This window comes from Pocillopora verrucosa, chromosome 6, assembly GCF_036669915.1.
Source record: "Pocillopora verrucosa isolate sample1 chromosome 6, ASM3666991v2, whole genome shotgun sequence".
In the NCBI taxonomy this organism is placed as follows: domain Eukaryota; kingdom Metazoa; phylum Cnidaria; class Anthozoa; order Scleractinia; family Pocilloporidae; genus Pocillopora; species Pocillopora verrucosa.
The window spans coordinates 20615666-20643506 of record NC_089317.1 but is presented as its reverse complement, the minus strand read 5'-3'; the positions used below and the strand labels follow the sequence as shown (position 1 = coordinate 20643506).

The 27841-nt window shown below is 38.0% G+C and overlaps 1 protein-coding gene across 1 annotated transcript; it reads right to left on the bottom strand.

The window, feature by feature from the left end:
* LOC131792590 (diacylglycerol kinase delta) lies at positions 1-27811 on the bottom strand. The gene is made up of 34 exons (XM_059110013.2): positions 27173-27811; positions 26170-26435; positions 24827-24874; positions 22159-22224; positions 21692-21772; positions 21170-21271; positions 20118-20247; positions 18986-19098; positions 18314-18439; positions 17325-17435; positions 16674-16739; positions 15925-16007; positions 15420-15528; positions 15051-15190; positions 14527-14599; positions 14096-14202; positions 13482-13584; positions 12319-12541; positions 11719-11859; positions 11061-11451; positions 10526-10636; positions 10241-10337; positions 9546-9607; positions 8954-8996; positions 8790-8858; positions 8599-8646; positions 8204-8335; positions 7392-7516; positions 6740-6854; positions 6261-6362; positions 5313-5423; positions 4914-5016; positions 4078-4217; positions 1-3615 (listed from the first exon to the last, which is right to left on the bottom strand). Exons 2-34 carry the CDS (start codon positions 26311-26313, stop codon positions 3448-3450), a joined length of 3783 nt encoding a protein of 1260 aa, XP_058965996.2. The 5' UTR covers positions 26314-26435; positions 27173-27811; the 3' UTR covers positions 1-3447.
* Between the last annotated feature and the right edge of the window lie 30 nt (positions 27812-27841).

Below are 27841 nucleotides of genomic sequence, written 5' to 3'. Positions count from 1 at the left end.
TGCGATGCAAGTATCTTTTGCTTATTTTTATTGTAGACTATTTATGGTTAATGGTAACAAGACAGCTAATAAAACTTCAATCTTGTTGCTCGCCAACATAAAGGGTCAGGGTCAGTCTATTACTTTGCTTACGTTGCTGTTAGCTTAAGATATAAACAACTAATGAGGATAATTAATGTTGCAGTTAAGGAAGGAGCTACTTCATGACTTAGCGAGCATCTTGAAAAATTCAGAGTTACAATCTGTGTTAATCTTCTCCATTTTTTCCCTATTTGTAACTCTATTTCGTTTATTCTCATTGTTCTGCTTTTTTTTTTTCTGCACTAATAAGTGATTATTTGAATGGAACGCACTTCGATGGAGTGTCGTAAAAACCAAAACCAAAGAAATTACGACAACCAATCAGAACAACGGGAAAATATCACAAGAAGCCAATCAGAACTAAAAACGAGCGCGGGAAAACGCAAGCGTCCGAGTTGCAACCGATTTAGTCTTGCGTCTGATTGGTCGAGGAGATAAGTCGAGTTTTTCGCACCAATCACAGGACGAAGCAAAGCAAAACCTCAGTGGTCCCTGATTACTTTTGACACTCAATTGAACTGATGCCCAGTTCTTTCCTTTTCTTTCAAAGGCAATTTTTAACGCAAAAGAAAAGAATTAAAATACCGTGAGGCAGCTCCTTCATTTAAACTAAAATTCGTTTTCTTTTCCTTGAAGAAAGGTTTTATAACGAAGTATCCATTTAAGGTACATAAGGATCGCGAAATTACCTTGCGATCATGCGATACTGACCCAAAGATATCTTTATGAAAAAACCTATTCAAAAAGCCATTTTTCTACTCATCTACCAGATGAAGAGCCAACAGTTTCTTGCAAGCCAACTCTGATTGGTTTGTACATGAGTTTCAAATCATCGAACTAGATGTATGTGGTCCACATTAACCCTTGAACTCCCTAGATCTCATTAGTAATTCTCCTTACAATCTGCCTTTCCATTCTTATAATGTTAGTTCGAAGAATTTGGAATTAGATCAACTAGTAATCCCCTAGTTTAGATTTTTTTTTATTCTCATTTCTTGTCTGCTTGAATTGTATTGATATTGTAAGGAGAAATTCTGTCTTAGTCATTCCTGAGAGTTTAAGGGTTACGAACTACAAGGCTTGCGAGCAAGTTCTCGTTTTTGAGTAGCAATCTCTCGACGCTTAACAAGTAGAACTTGCTAACAGAGTGTGTACTGAGCTTCTTGTGCACAAGGCAATTGAAAGAACACGAGGCATATTGTTCGGCAAATCCACGTTCAAACAAAACAAAATTGGCATGAAACAAACTGTTGGCCACCAGAGATAGAAGTGAACATGGTATGACACTACACACTGTAAGTCTTTCACTGAAACTACACGTATTTATAACGCAAAGAACTCCAACGATGTAATAATAAATATACTCTTCTTCTCTGTTTTACAGAATTTACTCGTATGGTCATTTTCTATTCTCCATTACATTTTATACAAAATTAATAACATTTGAATTTCTCTCATGTCTCTAATACTTCACTGTACAACAGCTGAGCTGGTTGCCTGACCACTCAAAGAAGTTTAATATTTATTAAAGCTTTATTTGATTTTTTATCTAAGTGAACAAACCCCTTCTTTCGCGCGTTAAATTTAATTTATAGGGGAGACCTCGAACACAGATCTCTCCCACTTACTCACACGAGACATTGATTGGTTGTTGCTGATCAGTCAAAAGCCAATCAGAAAACTCGACACTTCTAAACCCTCCACGGAAACGTCATTTCCGGTCAAAGCTCGTCACCAATCTCTCTCTCTGGATTGACAGGAGTGCGCAAAGACAAACGTTTTGTTCTAGTGAGCTACGTGAGACGTTTATCTTTTAGAAACTACAACATGCCTACCTTGATTCAGTGTTGCAGGGCGCAAGAGAATTTGAAAAACACTGGAAGTATTACAAGCAGAAAATGACAATACAAATTGTTCTGCAAACACAATGGGCTTAAGCAATATTCCCACAAGGCAGCTAACGGGAAACAAACGGGGTAGGTTTCTGAAAAAACTGTGGGGCTGGGTCGGTCATTTTACCGATATCAAAGGTAAAGAGGTAATTTTTAATTTACATTTTATAATTTTTTTTTGGGAATGACTCATTACCTGAAACAACTACTTTCTTTATCCTAAACTTGTGGTAATTGTAAATAAATATCCACTCGAATGAAAAATACACAAAAGCAAGGACATTTTTTCGAAAATGCAATACACAACAGCGTGATCAGAAAATTTATCAGAATTTCACTTCCATACAATTTCAAAATGTAATGCAGATATTGCAACACGAATCGCTGATATTTTAACCGCGCAAATTCATCTTCTCTGAGATTTTGCATTCAATATTTCGTATCATCAAATATCTTCTGCCAACATTCTTTTTGCAATAATGGGAAATTACGTTTTGTTTCTTACTGAGAAATTCTAAGTATTTGAACCCTGATATACTTCATGGTTTTAAAAAAAAAACAAAGAAAAAAAACATCACCATAAAGAAAACGAAAAAACCAATACTTTTAAAAAGTATTAAAAGCACTATTTAAAAAGTAACCACGCTATAAAAAAATTATTGCTTCACTCATTCAAATCTAGAAAATTAGTTGAATTTTTCAGTCATTCTCAGATATAAATACAAGATTACTCGAACTCTCGAATTGGGGGATAATTTACAAACGGTCAAAATATTCTTGGCAACCGGTAAAAAGGAGCTTTTAACAGAAAACTTGGTATTCGCATCTATGAATCAACAATTCGTCTCTTATCCGTTAGTATAAATCCCAACTACTTTGCTTCAGTTTAACTTATGTAAATCGATTAATTCGAATGTAGGACGAGATCTAGATTATTGTTGTCCTTCATGGAATCGTTTACCTCTTAGAGTGACACTTCTCCAATACAGCTACAATAGATAACTTATGTTTGTAGTTATTATCCTAACAGGAATAATATACGCAATATAATGTCATTTGATTTGATTCCCTCCATCGCCAGACTATTAAAACAGGATTTCAAGTGATCATTTCTGGAGGACTGTGTGTCCAGTAAGGCCAATTACTTTCTACAAATACCTTGTTTCAAAGACCTTTCAAGTTACTTAGCTAAGACGTACGACAGAACTTCTTCGCAAAATGTCTGAAATAAATAGAACTCTTTCACCTTACTTCACAATAGCTCAAATATTCAAGGATTTTTCCACTCCAAAAAGGCAGTCTCTTATCGCCTTCTTACAAATACCTTGTTTCAAAGATCTCTCATGTTACTTAGCCACAACGTAAGATGGAGCTTCTTCGTCAAATGGCTGAAATAAATAGAACTCTTTTACCTTACTTCACAGAGGCTCAAATTTTCAAGTATCTTTCCACCCCAGTCTCTTCTCGCCCTCTTTCAATGGCTGTCCTCCTTTTCAATTGTCCTCTTCCCCCGTCCAGCCCTCTCCTCGGCTTTCGCTGTCCGTTCAATCCTTTGCGCTGACTTAGGAGACACCCCCCCGCATAGAGCCTTTACACTGTGTAGAATGCGCTTGACGTGCCCCACTTTGGTAACACCCAGTTCCTGGTGAAGGAAATATAATTAGTTTTGCCAAATAAACTAGACCCGTAGTTTTCTTCGCAGTCTTTGAGATATCGCGCAACGTTCCGCCGTTCAGTGCCATCTCAAAGAACGAACGTGAAATAGACTGGGAGATCTGTTACTATTCAAAATCTGGTGCCTATCTCAATTCTTGTCACGAGATGTTGTTGGGGGCTTATTCCTTTAAGTGTGACACTAACCAATTCATCAATCGTCCCACTCCTCCCTTGTATTTTCTAAGTCTTCCCGCTATTCGTACGCGATAATCATTTCGGTTCAACAGGGAGAAAGGCACACAAAGGGAGTATTGTTTCTCGTCACTGGGGGTAACCCAACACAATAATCCAACTAGAACTCAAGATCGAAATTTCTCGCACAGCCAATGGCGAAAATACGGTCTCAATTACAAAATCATTTCATGTAATGTGCTTGATGTACCAGTACCTTCAAATCCCCTCTGGTTAAATTTAACAGCTCATTGCCCCGGATGTCATGACTTTCAAAGTTTTCCTTGTATTCCGACAGTCCCAGGCTTTCCAACCAGTTCCCGACCTCCTCAACTCCCCAATATGAAATCATGTGACCTGGAAAACAATCAACGGTAAAGCAACTATGATTATATATCAAAGAGAGCGAAATAATCATTCTCTCTTTTATCCCCGCCTATTCTCAGCTATCACTCTTTGTCAACGCGCCTGAATGTACAAGAAAAACTACTCTATAAAATTTAGTAGTTATGATCACCTTTCCCTCTGATTTAGATATCGTTTGGGGACTGGTCATAAAGTACAGGAGGGGGGGGGGAAAGACAGACTGGAAAAAAAATCGATAAGAAAAGTATTATCAGTAGCCCACCCTTGGTAAATGCATAACTAAACGAAGCCCACCGAAGAATCCTCATAAATAAAGCTATAACCTCCCTTTAAAAAGTTCTAAGTGTAATGTGTTCAGGTAGTGTTTTCTATTCCTTCAGGAACTTGACCAAAAAAAGTCCATCTTCAAAGTTGTAAATATTATACGGTCAATAATACACTTCTTGCACGATCAGATTCAAGCATGTTTTACACATGACTCACCCCCTCTGTACTGCATGGCTTGTTTTCTATACCTTACCTTTTCTCTTGCACAAAATGGTGGCCGCCCACCCTTCTCTCTTTTAACCAGCCCATCTCCCTGCCTCTCCCCCCCCCAAGCCCATCTCCCTGTCTCCCACCCACCCCCCCTCTGCTTTACTTCATGACCGGTCCCTTACAGAAAATGACTTCCACGCTGCTACACACCTGATGGGGCTGACCCGACTTTAGTCATTTCCGGCTTCTTTGACTTCAGCAGTCCAGAAAATCTAAACTTGCTTCTCCCTCTGCTTGACGACTGTCGATCAACCTGAAATTTAATAATAGAGCCATTTTTTAGCAAACCTTAAGAAGGAATGAACAAAGTTTTCTTCTTGAGCACGAGCTCTTGTTAACTTTGGCGAAACCTAAATTCTCGATACCTGTTTGCTAGAGAGTTCACAGATATCATAGGGAGAGGTTGCATCTAAATGAACTCTCGGAGTTACTGGGATAAACAAATTTGGCGATTTGATGTCTTGAATATTTGACACGTCACAATACCAATGCAACTTTGCGGCTTCAAGGAACGCGATCAAACTGCGGGAAACTACATGAATCACTAACCTCGTCGTCAGCAATATTTGTTAGTCCATACGCCTCAATTGTCCTGTTGATGAGAGGTTTCACCGTTTGAATTGAAGACAACAAGTTCCGTTCAATTTCTGATGGCATTGCCTGCAAGTTGGTACGAAACAAGTAAAGTTAATTCTCGTGAAGCCGTAAGGCCTATAACTACCGCAGTTTACTTCCGTTTCTGTAACAAGGAGTATGAGTGCTCTTCCTGGATGGGATCTTAGGTCCCACGCCCCCCCCCCCCCCGTCCGGTCACCCTAACCAGTCCACGCGGCCACCCCCATCCCCCAGCCCCCACCCGCTCACCCTACACCAGGTCACCCCCTACCCCGCAAGAACGAGTCCTCTCAAAGTTCAACAATACCCAACGATGTCCTGTCTCCAGTGTGGCACTGTGCACGCTCAAGAGCCTTGCCAAAGATCACACCATATAATGACTCAACGAGGGCTCGAACCTAAACCTCTCGCTCAGGAGTCTAGCGCGTTCATGACCAACCCACCCAGTCTCCCACAAAGGAAATAAATACACACAAAGTAAGTCAGGAAAGCATTTATTTCCTGGAAATTTCTCGCCTCTTTCCTTCCTTTTCAAATTTAAGGTTAAAAAGCGTAACTTTCAAGAATAGCGAGAACGAAAACCCTTAAACTTAAAAAGCTTCAAAGATAGATTTCTGTATGATATTGTTGATGTTACTCATAACTGGGTTCTACCAACTCAGTCCCAATATAAAATCCGTGATTGTGACTATCCAAGAGAACTGGTCAAATGTCATTAGCAAAATGTAGAATGGTTTGTTTTACCGCACGACTTTACCGCTTTGGCGCCAAAAAAGCATTTATTTCCAGCCAAATACTGCTTCCTTAGAACGGTCCTCCCGGTTACTAGACAGAACTCTACCCGGATTATTTTTAAATATTTATCAAAAAAGAAATACTTACTGGTTCAAGAGCTGGAAACTCGAACTGGAGGAAATAAGTTATCGATTGAACCAATGCCCTCCCGGTCGTCACAAGATCTGTAATACGACCTCGACTTGGGGCCTGGGTTTAAAAGCAACGAATTAAACATTTGAACTGTGTCAATAACAGGATGCTCGACTAGAGTGGTTCCTAACAGCCCCTATTTTTGGCTTAATTGGCTGTTTCAAGTCCAAACTCGTAATTTTAAACTTGCCTCACGCTACGCGCTCGGCCAATTTGAAATCACTCGTTCGATTACACCCTGAATTGTACCCCGGCCACACAGTCTTACCGTTAGGAATTAAGGCTTTTTGAGCCAGCAAACAATGCTAACTTTATAAGAAAAACAAATAAACCTGTTTTGGGTAAAATATGATATAACATCATAGAGCTCAGCGTCTGCTAAAAACAACTGCAGCCACTTACGAAGCTCTGTGTAAAAAGATTCGTAAACTCACCTCGGGAATTTTTCCGCCATCTAGCACGAGTTTTTCTATGGAGCTAGCACAAGATTCCGCCAAGGTAATTAACTCTCGAAGATCCTTTTCATGCGGTTCACACGTGGTTTTCACGCTGACATAAAAAAAGAAAAAAAATGGAACGAAGGACAGCTCAAATCCTGTTTTTTGTTTTTGTTTTTTCCTTCCCAAAAGGCTCCTGAGTTAGATAAATAACCTCTCCAGTCACACGAACTGGTGACCATCTTGGCACGGAGGTTGCATATGACAAGAATGATATCTCACCGGGAAAGAGAAAAGGATTAAGAGAAGGAAGTATTTCGGGTAGTCAAAATTAGCTTTGAAATTTTTACGTCCTCCAAAAACGCCTCGAAGACACTCCACTCAGGGACTGATAACGAGCAAGAGGCGGGGAATCATGGGAACAAGAAAGCCTCTCGGTCAAATGCATTCCATTGCTCCCTTGCGCGCCCACTGGTTTTTTTTTTTAGCAGAGAGACTTTTGGATACGGGGAAGTATTTTGAAGGAGACCAGGACAATCTTTTTCCAACCAAAGAAAAGATTGTACGATAGACTTTGCTATGAAAATCCTTGGGATGTGAAGCGAGATGTAAATGAAACATAGAGATCAAATCACGTCCGTGTCCTTACCAATTGACAAAAATACTGAGACACTGAACGAGGGAGGTCAGCACTTCCGCCTGAGCATTCGTTACACAGGGACTGATCTTCTCCGCTTGGAGTTCTGTCCATTCTTTTAATGTTAACTCGAATTCCTGCAAAATGAAACACACAGTTTCAAATGTCATCAAATCAATCCTTTCATTCGAGAACGAAACCTCAAAAAACCAACCGTTTTATTGAAATTTAGTGCATTTTTCTTTTCGACGCCTTTTTAAAATATAGAACAAACTAATCTATGCAACACGCCTCAATGTGAAAACGAGGCACAGGCAAGCTCACTTGCCCGTGCCTCGTTTTCGGGTAATGAGAGTAATTAAACTTATTAGGTAGAAGTTATCCTGATCTGATGATGTACATGAAAAATTACACACTTCTGATTGGCTGAAAACGAGAGCATTCCCACGTAACGCGAGTGCAAATTACAAATAGCGCCAGCACGCTTTAAAAATTTCGTCTGTCTTGACTATCTGTAATGTTTTTTAATGTATATTATTAACAAGTTATAGCACGACTTCTTTCGCAATTTGGTGTAATAAGCACTTCTAAAATTTACCAAAGACTACAAATTGCACTTGCCCTACGGGCTCGTGCAATTTACTGAAAAATTTACTCGTGTTTATTAAAATCAAATTCTCGTAACTAATTTGTCAGGAAATGTGTAGAGGGGGATGGGGGAGGAGTATGAGCGATCAGATCCTGGGAGAAAAGGGTTTAAGCTTTATTCCTACGGCTGTACATGCGGTGAAATAACCTCTTTAGTACAAAACTAAAAATCTTACTCTGTCTCTGACCAACATCTGTGCTCGGTTTTTGTGGACGATTTTGATATATCCCGGAGGTTGCATCCAGGCCTCGCCGTCCACCTGAACTGGCACTGATTCACCAAATACGGAGATTTTTACTGTCCGACACTGGAAGCAAATCGAGCATTAAGAGTAAGGGGGTTTACAAATGAAGGAAGTTCAGGAAATGAAGGGGAAATTTAGCAGGGTCCATGAATAAAGCCATGAATTCTCAAGTCAAAATGCCGGCCTCCATAGTTGAAGATAATTTTCGAAAGGTTGCGGCGGGGTTATTCTGTGGAATTTCGAAACTCGAGTCCATGTATTTTTGATAGCGACAACAAAAAATTGCATGGTTTTAGGAGCTTGCTCATCCTTTCACACAAACTTACCTGTGCGATCCGGTGATGTGGCATACCTCCAAAAACTTTACACATTCCCTGCGACAAAGAGAATGAAAATGACCTCTATTGACATTAAGTATGGTCAAACACGAGTTCAAAAATTGTCTTGATTGAGCGTAAGCACTTAAGAGAACCACCTAGACTAACGAATCTGATATCAGGTATCTGTATAACCATACCATCTGGTGTGCACCAAGAACTGCCACAACTTCCAGGATGTTGTCGTCAACAGAAGGCTCGTTAAAACCCTGAAACATTTAACAGCAGTATTCGTGTTAAGGTATAAAAGAAAAGAGGTCGAATTTTGTCCAAATATCCAATGAGGTAAAGAATAAGCACTTACGTCATCTCGCCCTGTTCCCCAGAAGTTCGCACCACCCATGTAACTGTAGATAAAGAAGAAAAACAGGTTAAACTTGAATAACTAGTAGTGCAAAAGTTATTCTACGAAATCGGTCGTTATTTGCCGCCGGAAGGAGAAGGGGGGGGGAGGGATTAATGGATTTCCCTTATTTCACATAGAAAAAAATTCGAAAGGCCTTGATTTCGAGTTGAATTTTTCCTTCCAAAGCATCTAATTCTGATACCAAGAAGAAATTAAAGGAATTAGGACACTGTAAACTTCATGGTAATTCTACAATGATTGAAATTTTAGAATTGGAATCATTGAAATCAAAAACAAATTACATGGTTAGATAGATAAATGCACAAATAGCCGAGAAAAATATTTCCATTTTGAAAGAGCTTGATAAAAATCATTTAGAGCACCTTTCGCAAGAGGCTTTTAACCGCAAGAATCTTACTTGCGGAGTGTTTTTGACTTGAGTTACGTATTTTGTGGTAACAACTCTCCATTCCCTCTAAACTCCACTAGAATCAAGATAAATCTCACCAAGCTTTTCGCTTTTGTTGAATGAAAGGTTCTGAACCCGTACCTTGTTATATTTAACACCACAATTCCTTGAAGACTTGGAAGATTGATTTTGTGTCCGTCGCACTGAGTATAAAAGTAAAAAAAACAGGTCATCAGTAACGAACACTTTTCGATTGAGTGTCGTATAAAAAAACCAATGAATCGCAACAGCCAATCAAAAGAAAAGAAAATAACTCTAAGACCCAATGAGAACTCAAAGTATGAACAACCAATCAGCCTAAAGCGCGGGAAAACGCGGGCGACCAAATCGGGATAGCTTTTAGTTTTGCATCTGATTGGTTGAGAGTGTGACGCGAGTTTCCTAACCCAATCACAGAGCAAAGAAAAGGACAACCAATGCAATCTCGGATTGCTTTCGACACTCATTTGAAAATTGCTCTCACTGAATACTGGTCAGGTGGAGAAGAAGAAGAAGCGATCTCGAATTCTAACAAGAAAAGTGTTGGAAGAGGTATCTTCATTAAGTAAGGACTGTTATGGGAGACCTAATCATCAAAGCTTCAAAATTTCATTGTTCATACGATTTCCAAATTCAAATCGCTCTTAAATCGCACGGCAGCTAAGTCAGTGTCACACAGGAAATTCAAAAGCAGAGCACTGCTTTACTTATCACTCCTCAACCAACCAAGAAAATCTGAGGGAATATGACAACATAAAATTGCTGCATATCGTGAATTGAAAAAGCTTTCTTCTTACCTCAAGTCTCACCCTTTGATCTAAGTTCTTGTGTGTTCTCTGCAAGAGCTCTCTTCCCCCCAACAAGCCATAGTATAGTAAATTTAACGCTCGATGCCTACGACAGAAAAATAAATGAGACAAAAAGATGGTAAATAAACACTATAAAGAATGAGTCACCAACTCTCTAAGTTGAGCACAATCATGGTCAGTCGTCATACCCACATATGGCAAGAATTTAAGGTATGAAGGAACTTGTCGTGAGTTGAAAGACCAGCAAGGTTAAAACTCCGAGCGATTGCCAACCTGAATTTTTCGGGATGCTCCTCTCTTCTGGTGTGAAAATCCAGTGCAATCTTAGCGTCCAGTCCAATTCCAAAGTAGTTGTTCATTACACATTTCTCCGTATATCCCTCACTATAAAGCAGCGAAGAATTAGCCAATAAATAAGCACTTTTTACACTGAAATATTATATAATTTTTTAATATAACTATTAGACATTTTGACTCATCTACTCCTGAAAAGTTTAAAATTCAGACTAAGAGGTACACAGGCCTCCAGCAAACATAACAAATTCCGGTCAGGCATGGAACATTCAAGACTACAACGGAGCAGAGCGAGCACGAAAGATAATCTCCTCTCTATCGCCTGCGCATTTTGCTTGTTGTCCACGCGGAAGTGTGAAAACAAAATCGTGGAGTTCTACTCGAAGAACAAGGTCAGTTCCGCCGCTACCGGCTATGTCAGGTCTATGAGCAGGACAGTTCCAATTGTGAATAGGACAGTAAAGTGCGACGGGCCAATCCCGACAAATGCAAACTGGCAACAGTGTCAACTTACACGTCAAACACATTGTTCATCATAGGCGTGGCTGCGGCACACAGTGCATCTGCATTGGCCAGCAATGCTCGACCAATCGCTCCCATTAATCCTTCACTGGGTTTCTCCTTGAGGAATGCTCTGGAGATCATACAACCACCAATGTGGACCGTTGGTTTGCCACCTGCTGCGAAAAGCTTTTCGTCAAATGGTGACTCAAAACTGAACGGAAGCGCGCTACCCCGGCTGATGCAACGAGATATCGGAGACTTGCGTTGCTCAGAGGAAACCCAGGTGGAAGGACTGGGGTCAGCTTCGATAAGTCTATTGTCCTGGGAACTCGAACCAGACTCCGGGGTAAATACATCCCCTGAGGGATCTCCTCCGGTGGCCAGGATGTTCCCTTCGTTATCTGAAACGACAACAAGCATAATATCAGACAACCATTTACCAAAGACTAGAGCAGTTTTCTTTTAGTCCACGTTTTTAAGCCGTTTGTGCAAGGTGAAATAAGTATCTTTCTCTGTGCCGGATGGCATTGATGATTTGAGATCATGAGTTTGGCGTATTAAATCATCGTAACGCAACTGCATGTCACTATGTAGACTACTTTATCGTATCTGTAATTCATTTCAAGCGGGGCCCCTTCTTGTTATTGTCGTCATTTTATTAAACAGACCTCGCACAAGTTCCGATCCTTCTTCCATGGTAGCTGTAGAAGTGGTCACCACTCCCCCGGCTGCCGATGCGGCCACAGTTACAATGGCCTCCGCTAGGGAGCTTGTCGACGCTCTGGTCTGTGCATTCTGCTCGTCCACAGCTAGGATGAAATATGATGATCGTTTTAATGCAAAGATCTTAAGAAAAAGAGCCAAACCACATATTTGTCCACCGAACGATTCAAAAGTCCACTTATTTCTTAGCTAGCTACGTTATTAATGTTATCACCTTGTTAGCGCGCGTCTCGAATGGCTTTCGTACAATAACAACCAAATATCCACAACGAACGAAGAGTAAAATCACAGGGAGCCCACGAACGCCTGAAGAGCCAGGATAATTAAGTTGCGATGAGCTTCGCATGTAATTAGTTTGAGGAAGAGGTTGCGTGACAATTTTAGACCAATCGGAGGGTGACCAAAATAAATTAACAGTAATGTAAACCCGCATTTATTTCAAACTTCAGAGAAAAACTGGCCATACTACGACTTCATTTTCATTGCGTGGTGATGGTCCTATTGAAAGGATGTCACTGCTATCTGTTATCGTGACTTACTCATACCTTGTTCTGCGTGCTCTATAATTTGTTTGAGAGCTTTTTTTAAGCTGTTCGCTCTCGACATAAGAGCTTCCTTGGGTACGAATACTTTCTGTCTTCCGTTTCCATTCCCAGCCATCCCTGCGCCCTCTGATGACAATTCCTCCCTTGAGGAGGAGGGTAGGGCCTCTGACTCTATACTCAGTGTGTTGAGGAGAAGGTTTAACTTTTCATTGAGTATCGTGCACTTAAAGGCAAATAGAAAAAAGAATAAATAAATCGGCCGGGAAATGAGTGCCAGTGGTCCTTCTAAATTCAAGACAACAAGCCTTCAGCAGTGTTCATTGTCCAGTTGAGACATGGAGAAAAAGAATCTTTTCAACACCCAACACTATCACGCTTGAGAGTGTCCCTTGACCTTTCAAAACTACAAGAGTGACCACAATCTAATTTATCCTTACATTCGAAATGCTGAATCAATTATTTAACTCATTAGAAAAAGGAAATGATCGCCAACCTAAGAAGCTTTGGTTGTTAAATGAATAATCCTTGTAAGTGCAAAAGAAGATGTCTACAGAGGAATAAGGGTCTGATGACCAACTAAAATAATCAGAAATGTATGGCACACAGAGCAAGAAATTTTGGATCAATATCAGTATCTAGGCAACTGCCCACCTACCCCTCCCCTAACGCAACATTAACCCTAACTTGTTATCAATTGACTGTTGTTGAGTTAGGGAAGGGGTAGGTGGGCAGTTGCCCAGATACTGATACTGATACTGATCCGAAATCTTTGATACTATCAAATCATATTTAATGTAGTTAACGACGAAGATATCGAAGTTTGTTAGCGTGGCGTGGCGTGGCGTGGTGTGGCGTTCTAGTAGCGTAACGTTTCTCTAGGTTCCCCTCCCTTCCTCCGCTTTCTTGGTTTAAGGTCTCTCCCTCCTTCCCGGGATTTTTTTAAATTTTTTAAATTTTTTTTATCTTGTTTCAGGAGTTTTTGCATTTTACTTCCACTGGGCTTCTGGCCTCAGTGTGACGGGTGCTATAGGGTACTATCATGCTCTCTTCCACAGAAGAGAGCATGAATGAAATATTTGAATGATAATGAAATATTGTTTTCGACTAAAGCAAAGAATCGCTGACTTGAAGTGAAGACCGCGATGTCAATCAAGATTACCAACCTTTTGTGCCAATGAGTCGGGCTCGTCTGCTTCAGAGGGATCAGAATTTGCTGACGCTGTTCCAATTTTTGACACAAAATCCTTCACCGTCTCGCACAGCACTCTAACACAGAAACAATCATGGCGATCAACCGAGACTGATATGTAGATTTTACTACGTATTCTTCTTTTTCGAGTAACTTATCTTTACTTTCATAGAGAATTTGAAGAAGTCTCGGCTCTAGCCCTGGTTGGGTCGATGGGTCGTGTTCTTGGGCAAGACACTTAAATATCGTGTAATTTTAGAATAAAATTATTAGCTTGCACCTCCAGAGCCTGAGTTTCAGATCTCTTGCCATCTGTATTCCTAAACCATTTATATTCCACCCAGGAACTCCCAAAGGTTTTCTAGGCAGTCCAGAGAGTAAAATTAACTACTTTTTTTCACAGGTAATTTATCAGACCCTGAAGTGCACCTCGGTGAGGTCAACGCAGAGTAGTTTACACCGGCTTACGAACAGCACTTTTTGCGTTAGTCGCTATTTACCGACTTTCTTAGATTTGTTCCAAAGGTTTGGGGGAAAATTACAGATTGTGCAACCATGAAGCTTAACACGTTCACAAAACATTTCTACCTTGCAGAAGATATGACCACAGAGTGATCGCTGGAATGTAGTATTCTTGTTAAGTGTGTTGCCACGTTGTTCTCGAACGTGTCGATGATGTCGACATCATGTTTGTACTAAAAAACGGAAGAGAAGAAAACTGTCACTCTATTTATCATTCTGGGAGGTGATAGTTTTCATGTGACTTCTCCTTATGAAATAAAACATTATCCAGCAAGCGGGTGATGAGAATACAAAAACTTTTCAGCTACAGGCTATAATCTTAATACAACACTACATTATCTTAGGTGAGAAGCTAGGAAATGTACCGAAGCTTTAGGGAGAATTACTAAATCTGTAAAATTTCGCCGCTGTCTCATCCAAAGTTATGATTCAACAAAATGGCATCACACACGCCTTCCCCTTTGCATACAGCTTTGTAAACTAAATCAAAGACTTACAGGTATATCTAATGTTTCTATCGATGAACTTCTAGACGCGGATAAGGGTTTCTCTTCAACCATTATACTCCATCTGTAAAGATAAAAGTATAGACATCAATTTCATTTTGATGCGAGTAATTGTACTCATCAGCTGCTGGTTATTAAGTGGAAGCTTCAAAAAAATTTCAAATCAGCGTTGAATCAGAAAGCAATCTGGGATTGTAGAGGTCGTGCTTTGTTCGAGAAAAAAATGCATAAATGTCCCAACCAAACGAATGCAAAAGTAAAACCAATCACGACTTGGTTACTTGCATTTCCCGTGACTGTGGCAGTTAACGCAAATTCACTGGTTCTCGTTGAATTCCTAAAGATATTCAGTATTTCCTTTATCCGATTGGACTTGGTTTTAGTTTTACGACAATCAAGGGAAATCCCTCCTGTAAGCCACGGAGGAGGGTCCCCTTGGTAAAACTTGAGGCAGTCCTGCTAAAAAATTTAATTAAACCTGGCAACAGATCAAGCACATTTTTTTTTTCACTCACCTATCAAGTACTGCTGCTTTGGCCCTTTCCAAATGGCGCAGAAACTGCGTTACCGCATTGTCGTCATCAAACGAGGTTCCCCAGCCAAGAACCCTCGACAAATCATTTCCAGTACCCAGCGGTAAAACACCAAGTTGACACTGTGAACGAGAGAATGCATCAATGAAAGGATATCCTTTGCTTTCTTAGTGAAAACAAATTTAAAATGCGAATCATCTTTCGAGACAATTACAGAGAATTTGTATTGATGATTGGCCGGTTTTAGATTTGACATCAAACCTTCAGAGGTGATATTAAATACGCTACGCCTCCTTACAATGTCGACGCATTATCAAGAAAAGAGATGGCGAGAATAAAGAAAATTCCTACCTGAGTTGAGAGATTCATCCGGTCGACTTCATTCATCACCCACCCAACAGAGCCGTCACCTCCGCACACCAGTATTCGAAAATGGTCAAAATTTTGGAACAACTTCAATCTGACAATAAAGAAATTGCATGGAAGTTTAAAACAACTTTTACATAAAAAAATCGCCTTGCAGGTAACTGATACAACTTGCCCTGGCTTGAAACAGGCGCAAGAAGGAGTATTGCGATTCCTATGAAACGGGATGCTACCTCACGGTAGGTTATCCGTCAACAATTAATCTAATTTCTCGAACACTTTGCCACACTCCTGGTTAAAGTGACACCCCTGTGAGAATAAAAAGTGTCTTGCACATGTACAAGAAAATTACACAGTGACACCAACCAGAGCTTGAACTTCCAGTTTTTCGATCTGGAGTCCTATGCCCTAACCACATGGCTGTCTCTCACACATACTTGACTTCTCTCACACACATTTAAAACTTTGCTTCATTGAACGTATCACTTACCCTTTGGAGGGGCCTCCAAGAGCAAGATCAAACACTTGAAGTGGATTTAATAACTGTTTAAATCTTCTAATAAACTTTACACCCTAAAAAGAAAAAAAGAATTATCAAAATTAATAAATAAACATGAATATGGTTAAGATCAATAGGCAAGGCATTATTTTTCAGAATGGTTTCGTCAGCTTTTTATTACTTATAAGATGGATTTGTTATCATTGACCAGCTCCCAGTTGGCTTGTTAGCTCAATTGGTAGAGCGCTGCACCGGTATCGCAGAGGTCGTGGGTTCAAATCCCGTACGGGCCTGAATTTTTTTTTTTTCAGGTCCTATTTACAACTACTCGTTTCAGTAGTGTTCTTAGCTGCGAGGATCTCTTAATTTCATCTCTCCACCGCAGTGCAAATATATGAATTTTCATATATCTAAAATCTAGCAACATTGGTGTTGACGGAGTATATTAGTTTGCGTAAAAAAGGAACATCTGTATTGAAGAGTGGCATAAATAAGGAGGGAGAGTCCTATATTGCATTTCAAGCCACAGAAATAACTGATAATTTGCAATAATAATAATAATAGACCCTGGTGTGGAAAAAGCCAGTGCAACAGCAAACAGTGTAAGACTCCCTCCAGGAGCAACCTGCCTGCAACCAATGGAGATTCTTAAATGTCATCAATATGTACATCAGACAACAGGAAGTATGAAATTAAGTGGATATTTTATTGCATGGTCCAGTGTAAAAACAATTACAAACCTGATTATCACCACTTTTTGAATTAACAAAGACAAGCATCGGAAGACACCCAGAAGGTTTAACAGACTAGGAATTCAAATGAAAAGTAGCAATAGTTATAACAGTAACAACAAAAATGAAAATAATAGTAATAATAGTCAAATTGAAAAAGACAAGCATTGGAAGACACCCGGAAGGTTTAACAGACTAAGAATTCAAATGAAAAGTAGCAATCTATAATAGTTATAACAGTGAAAACAAAAATGAAAACAATAGAAATAAAGGCAAAGACATAAAGAATAACAAAGGTGATGATTATCATTAACAATGATGAGAGCATAACAGTAATGACCACAAAAACAATAAATTAGGAAAGAGGGTCATCTTTTCCTTGACATGAAAAAAAAAAAAAGAACTGCCACATGCTGCTATGAGTACAATGTAGCTTGAAAAGAGTTTGGACTCTTGAATCTCTTTAACTAATGGTCAAGCAATTAAGATGACACATTTCTTTACACAATAAAAACATTATCCCACACAAGGCTAATGGTAATCAACCAATTTATCAAATAATACTACAAAAATAATCCTGTTACTGAGTAAGGAAACATAAATGTGAGAAGGAAGTAAGCTAAAATAATATTTGAGTCTGAAGGTAAATATTTCACTTACATTCCATACAAGGGAGCCAGATGAACTTAGAACAGAAGAAGGAGGTAAGGTGAACAAAGCATTTTCACCAAAGGAACATTGAGGTGATTGAGATCGACAGCACTGGTGAACCTGAAAAGCAAAACCATCACTTTCAAGTTCATTTAACCCTTAAACTACCATGAGTGATCAAGACAGAATTTCTCCTTACAATATCAAGCAGGCACTTTATGAGAATCACAAAAAATGTCACTTAGGAATTTTAGTTGATCCAATACCAAATTCTCTGAAAATTGTAAAAATTGCTGGCAGACAGTAAGGAGAATTACTGATGAGATCTTGGGAGTGAAAGGGCATCAATGGAAAACTAACAGTACAGGGGTATACAGGGAGGCCTACAGGTGTGTTGCAATGTGTTTTTGCTCAAATTAGTTACATATTTCCTTCTTCCTTTCCCCACTCAAGGTGAGTACTCATTCCACACACCCATTCATCAATCTTGTGTAGACAGATGCTTTGATGTATGCAGTGAGGATTAGTTGCCATAGTGACCTGTGTGCTTCTGGGGAGACTGAAGTCTTCTCGTGTTGATAACATTATGCCACCTACCTTCCAACATTACTGACTTAATTATTCAATAGTAGGGACACTGCAAACTGTTTGGGCCCCTTTACTGGTTTCCAAACCATCCCATTTGTTCCCCATTTGATATACAACTGAGTCGATGCTGCTAATTGGCCACAGTAAAGAGTTTCTATAGCTGTACAGATGTTTCAAGTGCTAGCCCTTTGTCAAAGCATTAGCACTTTGTTCTGACAAAGGACCAACACTCGAAATATCAGCCTTAGAAACTCTTTACAATAGCCACCTAACATTAATTTATCAACTTGGTTGATACAACCACGCTATCTTGTAATACCCCCCACTGATGCAGCACCACAGTAGCTCAGAAACTCACCCCTTTAAGTGATGTACAAAGCATTTAATTAAAAGAAAGTGTGGCAGCCTACCATTAAATTACACCAAAGGCATCTATATCCCTGAAGCCTTCTCTTACTGCCACATATTTCATCACACACTCCACACTTAGCAGAGGGAGGAAGGTTTCCTTCAAGCCACTGATGAGGCACTGAAAGCTGGAATAATAATAAAAGTTAAAGATGACAGATTTAAGGACCCAAATCAACTACAACTTGTTTTTATCTATATACGAGAAAATGAACCAATTTTTGAAACAATAACTGACCCACATCAATAAAACAGATGATCAAATTAAAGCACTGATAACATTATATGGCAAAAAAAAATAACATTTCATTCACCTGCCAAAAGGCATAAAGAACTGCACATACAAAAAACCCATAGATGATAAAAATGAAAATGGTCAATTTCCTGAAGTATACAGTGTTGTATACAGTAGTTACATAATGCATTACAATTGACTACGAAATTTTAAATAAAATCAAATTTTTAAAAGAAAAATTATCATACCCCGTTTTAGCCCACATGTAGTTACATTTATTTATCAAATACTCATACAGAGATCAATTCAAAGATGACTCATGTTTTTTAAGAAAAATTGGATGCTGTACTGGTAAGCTTGCTCTTGCGTAAAATCCTTTGTAAGACAATTTGCTTTTGTATGCTTTGGTTAGCTTTTCCTATCATTGAATTTAACTTACAGGGTCAGATTCATCAAATTTACATTCTTCTCCTCTAAGTGACTGTACGGTTGTCCATTTACAGTTATTTCTTGCTCGTACAGCACATCTTCGATGAACTTTGAATCTACAAACTAAGAAATAAAAAATTAATGAAAAATGATTTAGTGACCTATTTCCAGTTATCCATGCCAAATCTAACAACAACATGGAAATCTTTACAAAGGATGCAAATACAGACAAATTTAACTTTAATCACTGCACATTTACAAGTCAAAGCTAAATGCTCCACTTTAGGTCACTGATTAGGATACTTAACCATTTACACCCTAACATAAGTATGCACATTCTCCCAACTGCCTTCTATATATCTCCTAATGTACTGAGAAGGAGAATTTGTTTCACAATCAAGAGCTTCTCTAGTTGGTGATCATTTCCTTTATTCTCATGACCTTAACCTGTGATTTTGGGGAGATATGGTATTAGGCAAAATTAGATGCTTGTCACTCTTAGGGAATCAAAGGGTTAAGCAGAGACATTTTTGAGAGGCTGATAAAAGTGGAAATGGGACAGGTTTCCGTACTTCTTGTGTTTATTACTTTTTGTAACATCCATCATGCTTATCATTTTTCACCTTTTAAATGCAACTATTCGGAAAAAGATTTGCAGCAGTTGCCTGAGAAAAAAAACTTGAAACCTCCCACCAGCTATAATTGTAAATTCTCTCTGCTTAATTTCCCTAATGATTGACCGGTAAAATTTTATTTGCCTATCTGTATCTCTTAAGGGGGCAAACAACTATCATTAACAAGTTAATGATTTCTCACTGGCTTGTCAAATACCCAGAACCATTTAACTTCCAAAAGTGATTCAACCTTTTTCCTCCCTATAATATTCATTCATTATCCAGCACACAGGTAAAGAAAATACTCAACCTTGTTAAACTTCATCTAAAACAAATTCTTGCAAACAATTTACTATAAAATGTTTAGCAGCTAGCAGGGAGAATTAACAACTGGATCTTCAGAGTTTAAGGGTTAAAGACAATCAAGATAAAAATGCAACTTCCTCCTGCATTTGTACTTTGTGGATGCCATTACCACCCAGGAGATGAAAATGACAGTGCTAGTACTTTATATCTCAAGTTACACACCTTCACATGACAATCCCTTTGATGTAACACCAGACAATACATCACGACAAACATTACAGAATGTAGCTTTTGCATGAGAACATGAATACCAATTGTGAGCCCCAGATAATCTGTCCAACAAATCTGATTGCTGCAATAAAAGAAAAATACAGAAGCCTCATTAAGGAATCCAGATAGACATAATATTTAAAGAAAACATTTCAATTTTGTCTAAGAGAAGTAAACTTCTCATTGACTAAAGATGCATTCTGTAGGCAAACTCCAATTGGCTAGAGTTAATAATTAAAAAGTGCACGAGATACTTCTGCAATAAATCATTGGCCAGAACAAACAAGACAGGCAGTAATTAAAAAAAAAATGAAGGTAAACATCAGATAAGGTATTATCACAGATCAAGCCACAGTTGGAATACAAAAGTCAGTTTGTACTCTGTCTCAAAGTATTGTCAGTATTACTACAACAAGAACCAAGGTAAATAAACCTGAAACCACAACATTAAAAATTATAGTGTTGTGTGCAGTGGATTGAACAAAAATATTACATAAATTGATTTATAATAAAGTTTGGATACAAGCTTGTCATCACTGGTTGAAAAAGCATACCCTATCAGGGTACAAACAAGGACCTTCCTGCCTGCTTTACAACAAAACAGAGCACAGTCAAGGCTTCTCTATTTATTAATCACCATCAAGCTTCTATATTTCATTAAAAACCAAAATACCAAAAAATATAAATGTATCAGTTAAGATCACCTCCCAACACAACACTTAAACATGCTTATAGTTGATCACTTATGGCCTGTTAACGGCTGCAAACTAATAACTACACTATAGTACTCATTGGGAAAACTGGTATAAAAGGAATGGTGAAATGGAGCCGCACAGATAGATGCTTTGTTTAGGTATGACTATTCTACAAACATGATTAATAACTAATAACTGTGGGTTTAGACGCTTTTGTTTCCATGACAAAAGATTCCTTCAAAAGAGGAGACTACTTCAGTGTAATTCACAGTGTTGTTAAAGAAAAGATCAATTGACTTAGATACTTACAGAAGAGGTATGAGATCCAACAGACTTTAAACAGCCTATCCATTCTTCCATTTCCTTTCTGGAATCAGCACTAAGATTAATACTTTGAAATGGTGTGATGACCTGCAGGAAAATGAAACCGCTGAACATCACGTATGAAAAACTTTAACATAACATTGCGTAATTGTTACAGAATTTTGGAAAAAATAACTCTTACTGTTTCTTAGAAATTTGCCAACAAGTGATAAATCTGTTTCAATTTTAACCTTTTTTGGTTCAATAGCAATACTTTCATTTTCATTTTATCAGTGTTTCAGTACATGACTTTTGATTTTAAAAATGAAAACTTGAATAATCTGAAAGCACATTCTTGAAAAATACTGCATTTTAGGAACCCAAAGCTAATTTATGGGCTATTCTCATTTTTTGATTAAGAGGAATATAACCTATGAATTCATGGGAATAGCTCCCACTTTTGTCAACAACCAACAATCTAACTGATTCAATTAATCAAAATATATTAAATTTCAAAATTTCACTAACTTTAAAACAGTTGTTGTTGTTTTGAATGCTTGATTCAGCTACGCTGAAGTCCTGTAGATCTATTTCAGTGAATAGTGTTTCCTAAAAAAAATGATAAGAGCTTACAGTAAATATCCTCTCTAGCATAACATCAATATATCATTTATTTTATATCATGCCATTCTACCATATCAGAGCAATGGAACACGCAGAACATGCAATGGAATTATGCTGTGCAGTAGATCAACTGGACAAAAATACAAAGCAACACTTTTTCAGCGAAAAACTTAAGGGCATAAAATTTTTTCTATGATTGCTTTCATTTTTGATGTTTTCTTCTATCACACACCCTTCACGTGGTCACTAAGATGCTCATATAAAGCCGTAGGATATATTGCAAAGATGAGAAACAAAACCACCATACAATGGAATAATAACTCCCTGGCTGCCCTAAAGTCTCCTCTACAGAACTGAATGATTCTACTTACATCACTGGATTTGGCATAGTATAGCTTGTTTCCCTCTCTCAGTTTGAAATATCTCCTTTTCCATCTCTGAAGAGAGAATGCACGAGTGATATGACGTCCATACAAAGAAAATATTGGTCTAAAATTACTACTTTCTTCTAAGTTCATGAAATTTGAATGAAAGGCAGACAAACATCATCCCTACCAAAAACCAACAATGACAAGTATAACAGATTTTTCATCAAGGACAATGTACAGTTGCATGCAAGTAACTAAAGAATGGGGAATTTCCCCAACATCTTCATGTCACATGCAGAAAGCCAAATACATTCCACGTATTTAAAAAAACAATGTATTGGACCCTGAAAAAACACCACTTCTCTGAAGAACACTGCCATTCAATATAATACCCACATCTACTTCTTCATTTACAATACAACAGTTATATTTCTTGTTTCACAAAAGATATTGCTGCAGTATATTATAAGACAAGTATTTTTTGTCACGAATCCTACTTCAAATCTTATGAAAGCACAACTGTAAACTTATGATCCTTGGTTATACCTTTAACTCCCACAAGTGACTAAGACAGAATTTCTCCTTACAATATCAATACAATATCAAGCAGACAAGTGATGAGAATAAAGAACAATATATATTAAGGGACTATTAGTTGATCCAGTACTAAATTCTCTGAAATAACATCACAAGAATTATATAGCAGACAGTAAGGAGAATTACTAATGAGATCTTAGGAGTTAAAGGGTTAAAAGGAGAAAGAGAAAATCATTTTTAATTATTAAATCCATCCCTGGGCTGGAAGGGAGAAGTTCTTCAAATTTATGAAGGGGAAAATGGAGGGATTTACAATCAACTGAATTACAGACATGAATAGTGCTGAAACTAAAAGACTGATAAAAGAAAAAAGAAACACTTCCAAAGGTAACCTAAACGACAATCTTGTATGTATGTATACACTGTAGTTTAAAATGAATTTCAATTCAAATTTATTTGAAATTAATTTCATTTGCTTTTTTTCTTTGTTCCAGGTTTCAATTCTCACTAGGTTGAATTCATTTTAAACTGAAATAGTTTCAAACTACAACTTACATAAATTTGTGATAAGTCTACTAATTACTGAACAGCATTGAGAGAACATTTACTTTCCTGTATCTAACAAACTTTTCTTCAAGGACTCCATAATTGTGTAACAGTCTCAAAGACTGATTCTGAATGCATTTGGACTGGATATAATATTGATGATTCCACTGAGGTGCGACATGAATGTTTATATATTACAAAGGGTGTAATCTTCTGTGACAACCACTGAAGTATGAAATCTATGACAGTGTTAATCGTGTTGCAAAACAAAATAGTGAGTGATATAATGGTAAAAACAAAAACATCTGCAAAATAGGTATCAAGACTCCCTTGAGACAAAACATTGTCAATTTACAGGAGTGGCAATGGTAAACATTGAGAACAAGTTGGTAATAGCCCCACCAAGGTCCATTAGCATAACACAGTTTGCCACAAACAACTATAAATAACAAAAGAATGTACAGTAAAAATTACACACATGTAAACATTTACTTAAAAAAATGGAGAGAAAAAAAATCTTTGTTAATTTCTTTTAACCATCTGAGGCAAGGACCATCGGAAAATTCCTGAGAAGGATCCAGGCAAACAAAAAAAAAAACAAAATTGTGGTCACAGGAAATTGTGAGAAAAATTTCTAGCACAGCAAGCTGCCCAGAAAACAAAAACAAAAAAGAGCTAATACATCTCTCTCTCTCTGTTATTTTTCCTAGCTTTGTAATTATGCATACGGCAATTGTTTGTACTTGTCAGTGAACACCTTGAGAGCATAGCAAGCTACTTAACTTACCACTAAGCATGTTTTAATGAGGCATTATCTATGCGAACTGAAAGCTCATTCTTGTAAGGAAAATTTGATAAAAATAAAAAAAAATTCATTCTGAGTTTGAGAAACTCTTATGCCTAATGGTCTGCTGAACTCAATGAGTTCATTTCACTTCTGATTAATTTTGCATTGCCTCTTAAAAAAATGTTTAACTTCAAATCTGACTCAATTTTTTCACTCTCTTTGTTTGTTCAGTCAATGGTTTGTTCACTGACTTAGAAAACAACACGGTTTTTCCTCTCTAGTTTAACTTGCTTCATGTTTGATTCCACTCTCAGTTTAATGATAAAATACTCCACTGTTATATGGGCAGAACTCAATGATGACATATTTAATTGTTTAGCAGGCGAATGTTTCATTGTGTTTCTGAACTCGACAGCCTAGGATTGAGATTTAAATCTGAATTTGGCAAATTGATATAAATAATTAACTAAAGCTGGAGAAAAATGTTAGAGAAAGAGACTGCAATTTTTACATGTTTGCATAGTTTTATAATATGTTTTATTAAAAGACTGGGCATTTTCAACCTTCACTGTTCTTATTTGTGAGCAAATCAATATTTTACACTCGCAAAATAGTTAAATGAACACTGGGAGCAACCTTCTAGATGTAATATTTAAATTTCTCATTATCTTTCTTTGATATACATGTGCAAACAAAAACAACAACTTAAAATTTCAAGAATAAATTTGCCCTTATTTATCAAAGCTAGCTAGCATTAGTTTTAAGGCTGGATACAAACTTTAGCACAAAAATTCTACTCACCTGAAATGAACCTGTTTGTTTCTGCAAAAATCCCTCCTTTATAGAACTCTGAAAAAATAGAAAATTTCGTGTACAGTTCGATTAATACGCCGGGACTAACCAAAATGTAAAGTTCCATTTTAATTAGAAGAATTTAGCATCAAAATGAGTGGACATAATTTTTTATTTGGAACTTTACCGATGCAGAGCTCGCCATTTAGACTCTGAAACGTTCTGCACTAATTGCCATCAGCGAAACTAGGCCAGAAATCTCGATTTTTTTCAAATCCTGGAATGAATATTAATATTGCAATATGAACAGTTTCATGATTCTAGAGCAAATAAACGAGGACCGTTTGACAGACAAGCATCAAAGATGAGACGAGACGAGAGATTGTAAAGCGCCGACTGATTCCCGGCCTGGTCACAAAAGCACGGATCTTTAAAAGCTCTTCACACTTTTCCATTCTATATACTTTCATTCAGCCGTGACGTAAAAACCACAACAAGAGCGACCCATATTTAAACTATATTTTTAAAAAGGACTTGGGCTCGTACAGGTGCAATCGTAAATGACAGTTAGCGGCTTGCTAATCAAAAATTCTCTCAATCCAGAAATTAAACGACACAATTTGACTAGAAAACAACGGCGGTGAAAAACTTATTCATTTTAATCTTAAAATGGCTCGATAAAATTGCAAGTAGTTGGTTACGATTGAAAATCCTCACTTCCATGGTAAGCTTTTCCACGATACAAAAGTGACAGATTTATATTAACTATTTCTATCAGTCAAAGTTGGTTCTGAAGTCATGTCACTCAGACATGTATTCAGATACACAGAAAAAAACCTTACTTCCGTAGAATTCCATGTATATTTAGACAGAATCAAAATCGTTAAATGTTTCCTCGATAGCTATGTGACATCTCCATGCAGCCAAGACTTGCCGATTGGAATAAAAACTGGCACGATCTCATGCTATAAAATTTACCTTACTAGCGATGACTTCAAATTATTTTCCCCGAATCAAAGTACCCTATCGCACAACAGGACGATACAAAACAAATTTAAAATGTACCAGTAACTATCAACTCCATAAAGAAAATATGCATAACCAAACGTATGAGTCAAAGTTTTCCTTCAATCGACGAAGGTCGGATCCATACTGGCATGTTTTGTAAACAGAAAAAAACTAGAAGTTAATAATTCTGGTGTTGAGAACCTGTTTCAACCGACCGAATAAATAAACCACGAGGTATTGGTAAAGATAACACGGTAGCGGCTTGACCTTATAACGGGAACAAATGCGTATATTTAGTGGGTTAATTCTAAGAAAACATGTACGGTACATCAATGGTCGCTTACCCTCGCTTTAACTGCAGTCACTGTTGATTTTCTTCGATGGTACAATTTAATCGTTTCGGGTCCCGGGTCAGAATCGCTGTCAGATGAATCGACTTCATTTTCGGCCACTCGTGGAGTAAAATCGTAGGACTTTCTCCAAGACATCTTTCATTTGATGATATTCATGGAAGCGACCATTATGTCCGCCATTATTTTCCTTGACCACGTGATGTGAACACCAGTCGAGAGGCCTGATAGTGATCTCACTTCCGCTTATAATCCTCCCCCTGGAAATAACTCATAAAATCAATATTCAGGGGGGGTTCGATACTCGCAAGCTGGCCTCGGCTAGCAACATTGCTGAAGCATGCAGAAAACTAGTAAACAGGAAAATTTACAGGGAAAAGAAATTTCATGGTGAAAAATAGATTGGATGGCATCGCTGGCATAGCTTTAAACAAAACTCTACGTTAGAAAAATTAACAATTGCTGAGTCAAGAGAGAGTAAAAATAATTTTTAGGTCACCATAGCCAAAAAAATTGTGAGCTTCCGTGTTAATCAAATATTCTATTCAAGTCATGTTTTACCAAAATAGACTCAGTTATCTACTGCAGTCGAAAATATTTCACCAAATACCAAAAATATGCTTTCGCCTCCACAATTACATCTCGCTGAAAAAAAAACTACGAAGTTGTTGACTCGGTAATTGAAGTCTTACAGAGAAAACCGTCTCACAAACCTTGGCAGTCCGTCAATATAAACTTTGTGCAAAGCAAACAAGAGCTTTCAGCTTACACAGCTTTTGGTAAGCCTCCCAAAAAAATTCATCCAGGCTCATACAGCAAACCGCCAATATTTTCGGGAAAATATGCAGGATAAAACCGTTATACGTCAGTAAATTCTTCCTGAGTTCCGGTTAATTTTGAACTGAGTCGACGACCTCACCGGTTCACCAAGCCAGTAGTCAACAACTACAGCTCTCTATGCGCGCAATCCTTGAAAGGAAAAAAAAATTAAGCCTACCTCAACAACAATCAGCCTGCTATTTCCTCAGTCTTGACGTAGCCTTTTCTCGCAAGAGATATATCGCCAGATGCTTTCGGTCTGACGGGAAATTAAACGAAGAAAAGAACCGTAAATTTATTTCGGCTACAAGCATAAAATCTTGCTAATGGTGAAGATACGTTTGGAAGTTAGAGCCGCTTGCGAGCTCCGATTGGTTGCAGTTCAACTAATGAGCCTACAATTAGCTAATTTACTTGTTTTACAAGTCACTGCATTGGTCTCGCGGCCAAAATTGCAAATTTGGTCCCTTCAGCATTAGCTATTATGCATTGCGAACCTCTGTTATGACGTAAGTGCCATATGGTAAGTCAGTTTTTTCTCGCGTTTTTCGTCCGTTCTGATCAAATTTCACAACAGCCAAGCCACGCATATTCATTCTTCGTCACTTCTTTCTTTAAATGGATTAGTTATCAAAATAGCAAACTCGTCGCTCGATTTATTTTTCCATAGGGCTTATTTACAGTTTGCTAACAGAAAACTGTTTGACTCATCGTCCAAAGACGTCATTGACGTCATCATTACGTCAACCGTCGCGCTTGTTTGGAAAAATTCCACCTTTTCATGGAAACTGAGGTGAAAAAATGTCACAATAAGCTCTACTTATGCGGACATAATTAAAACGAATAG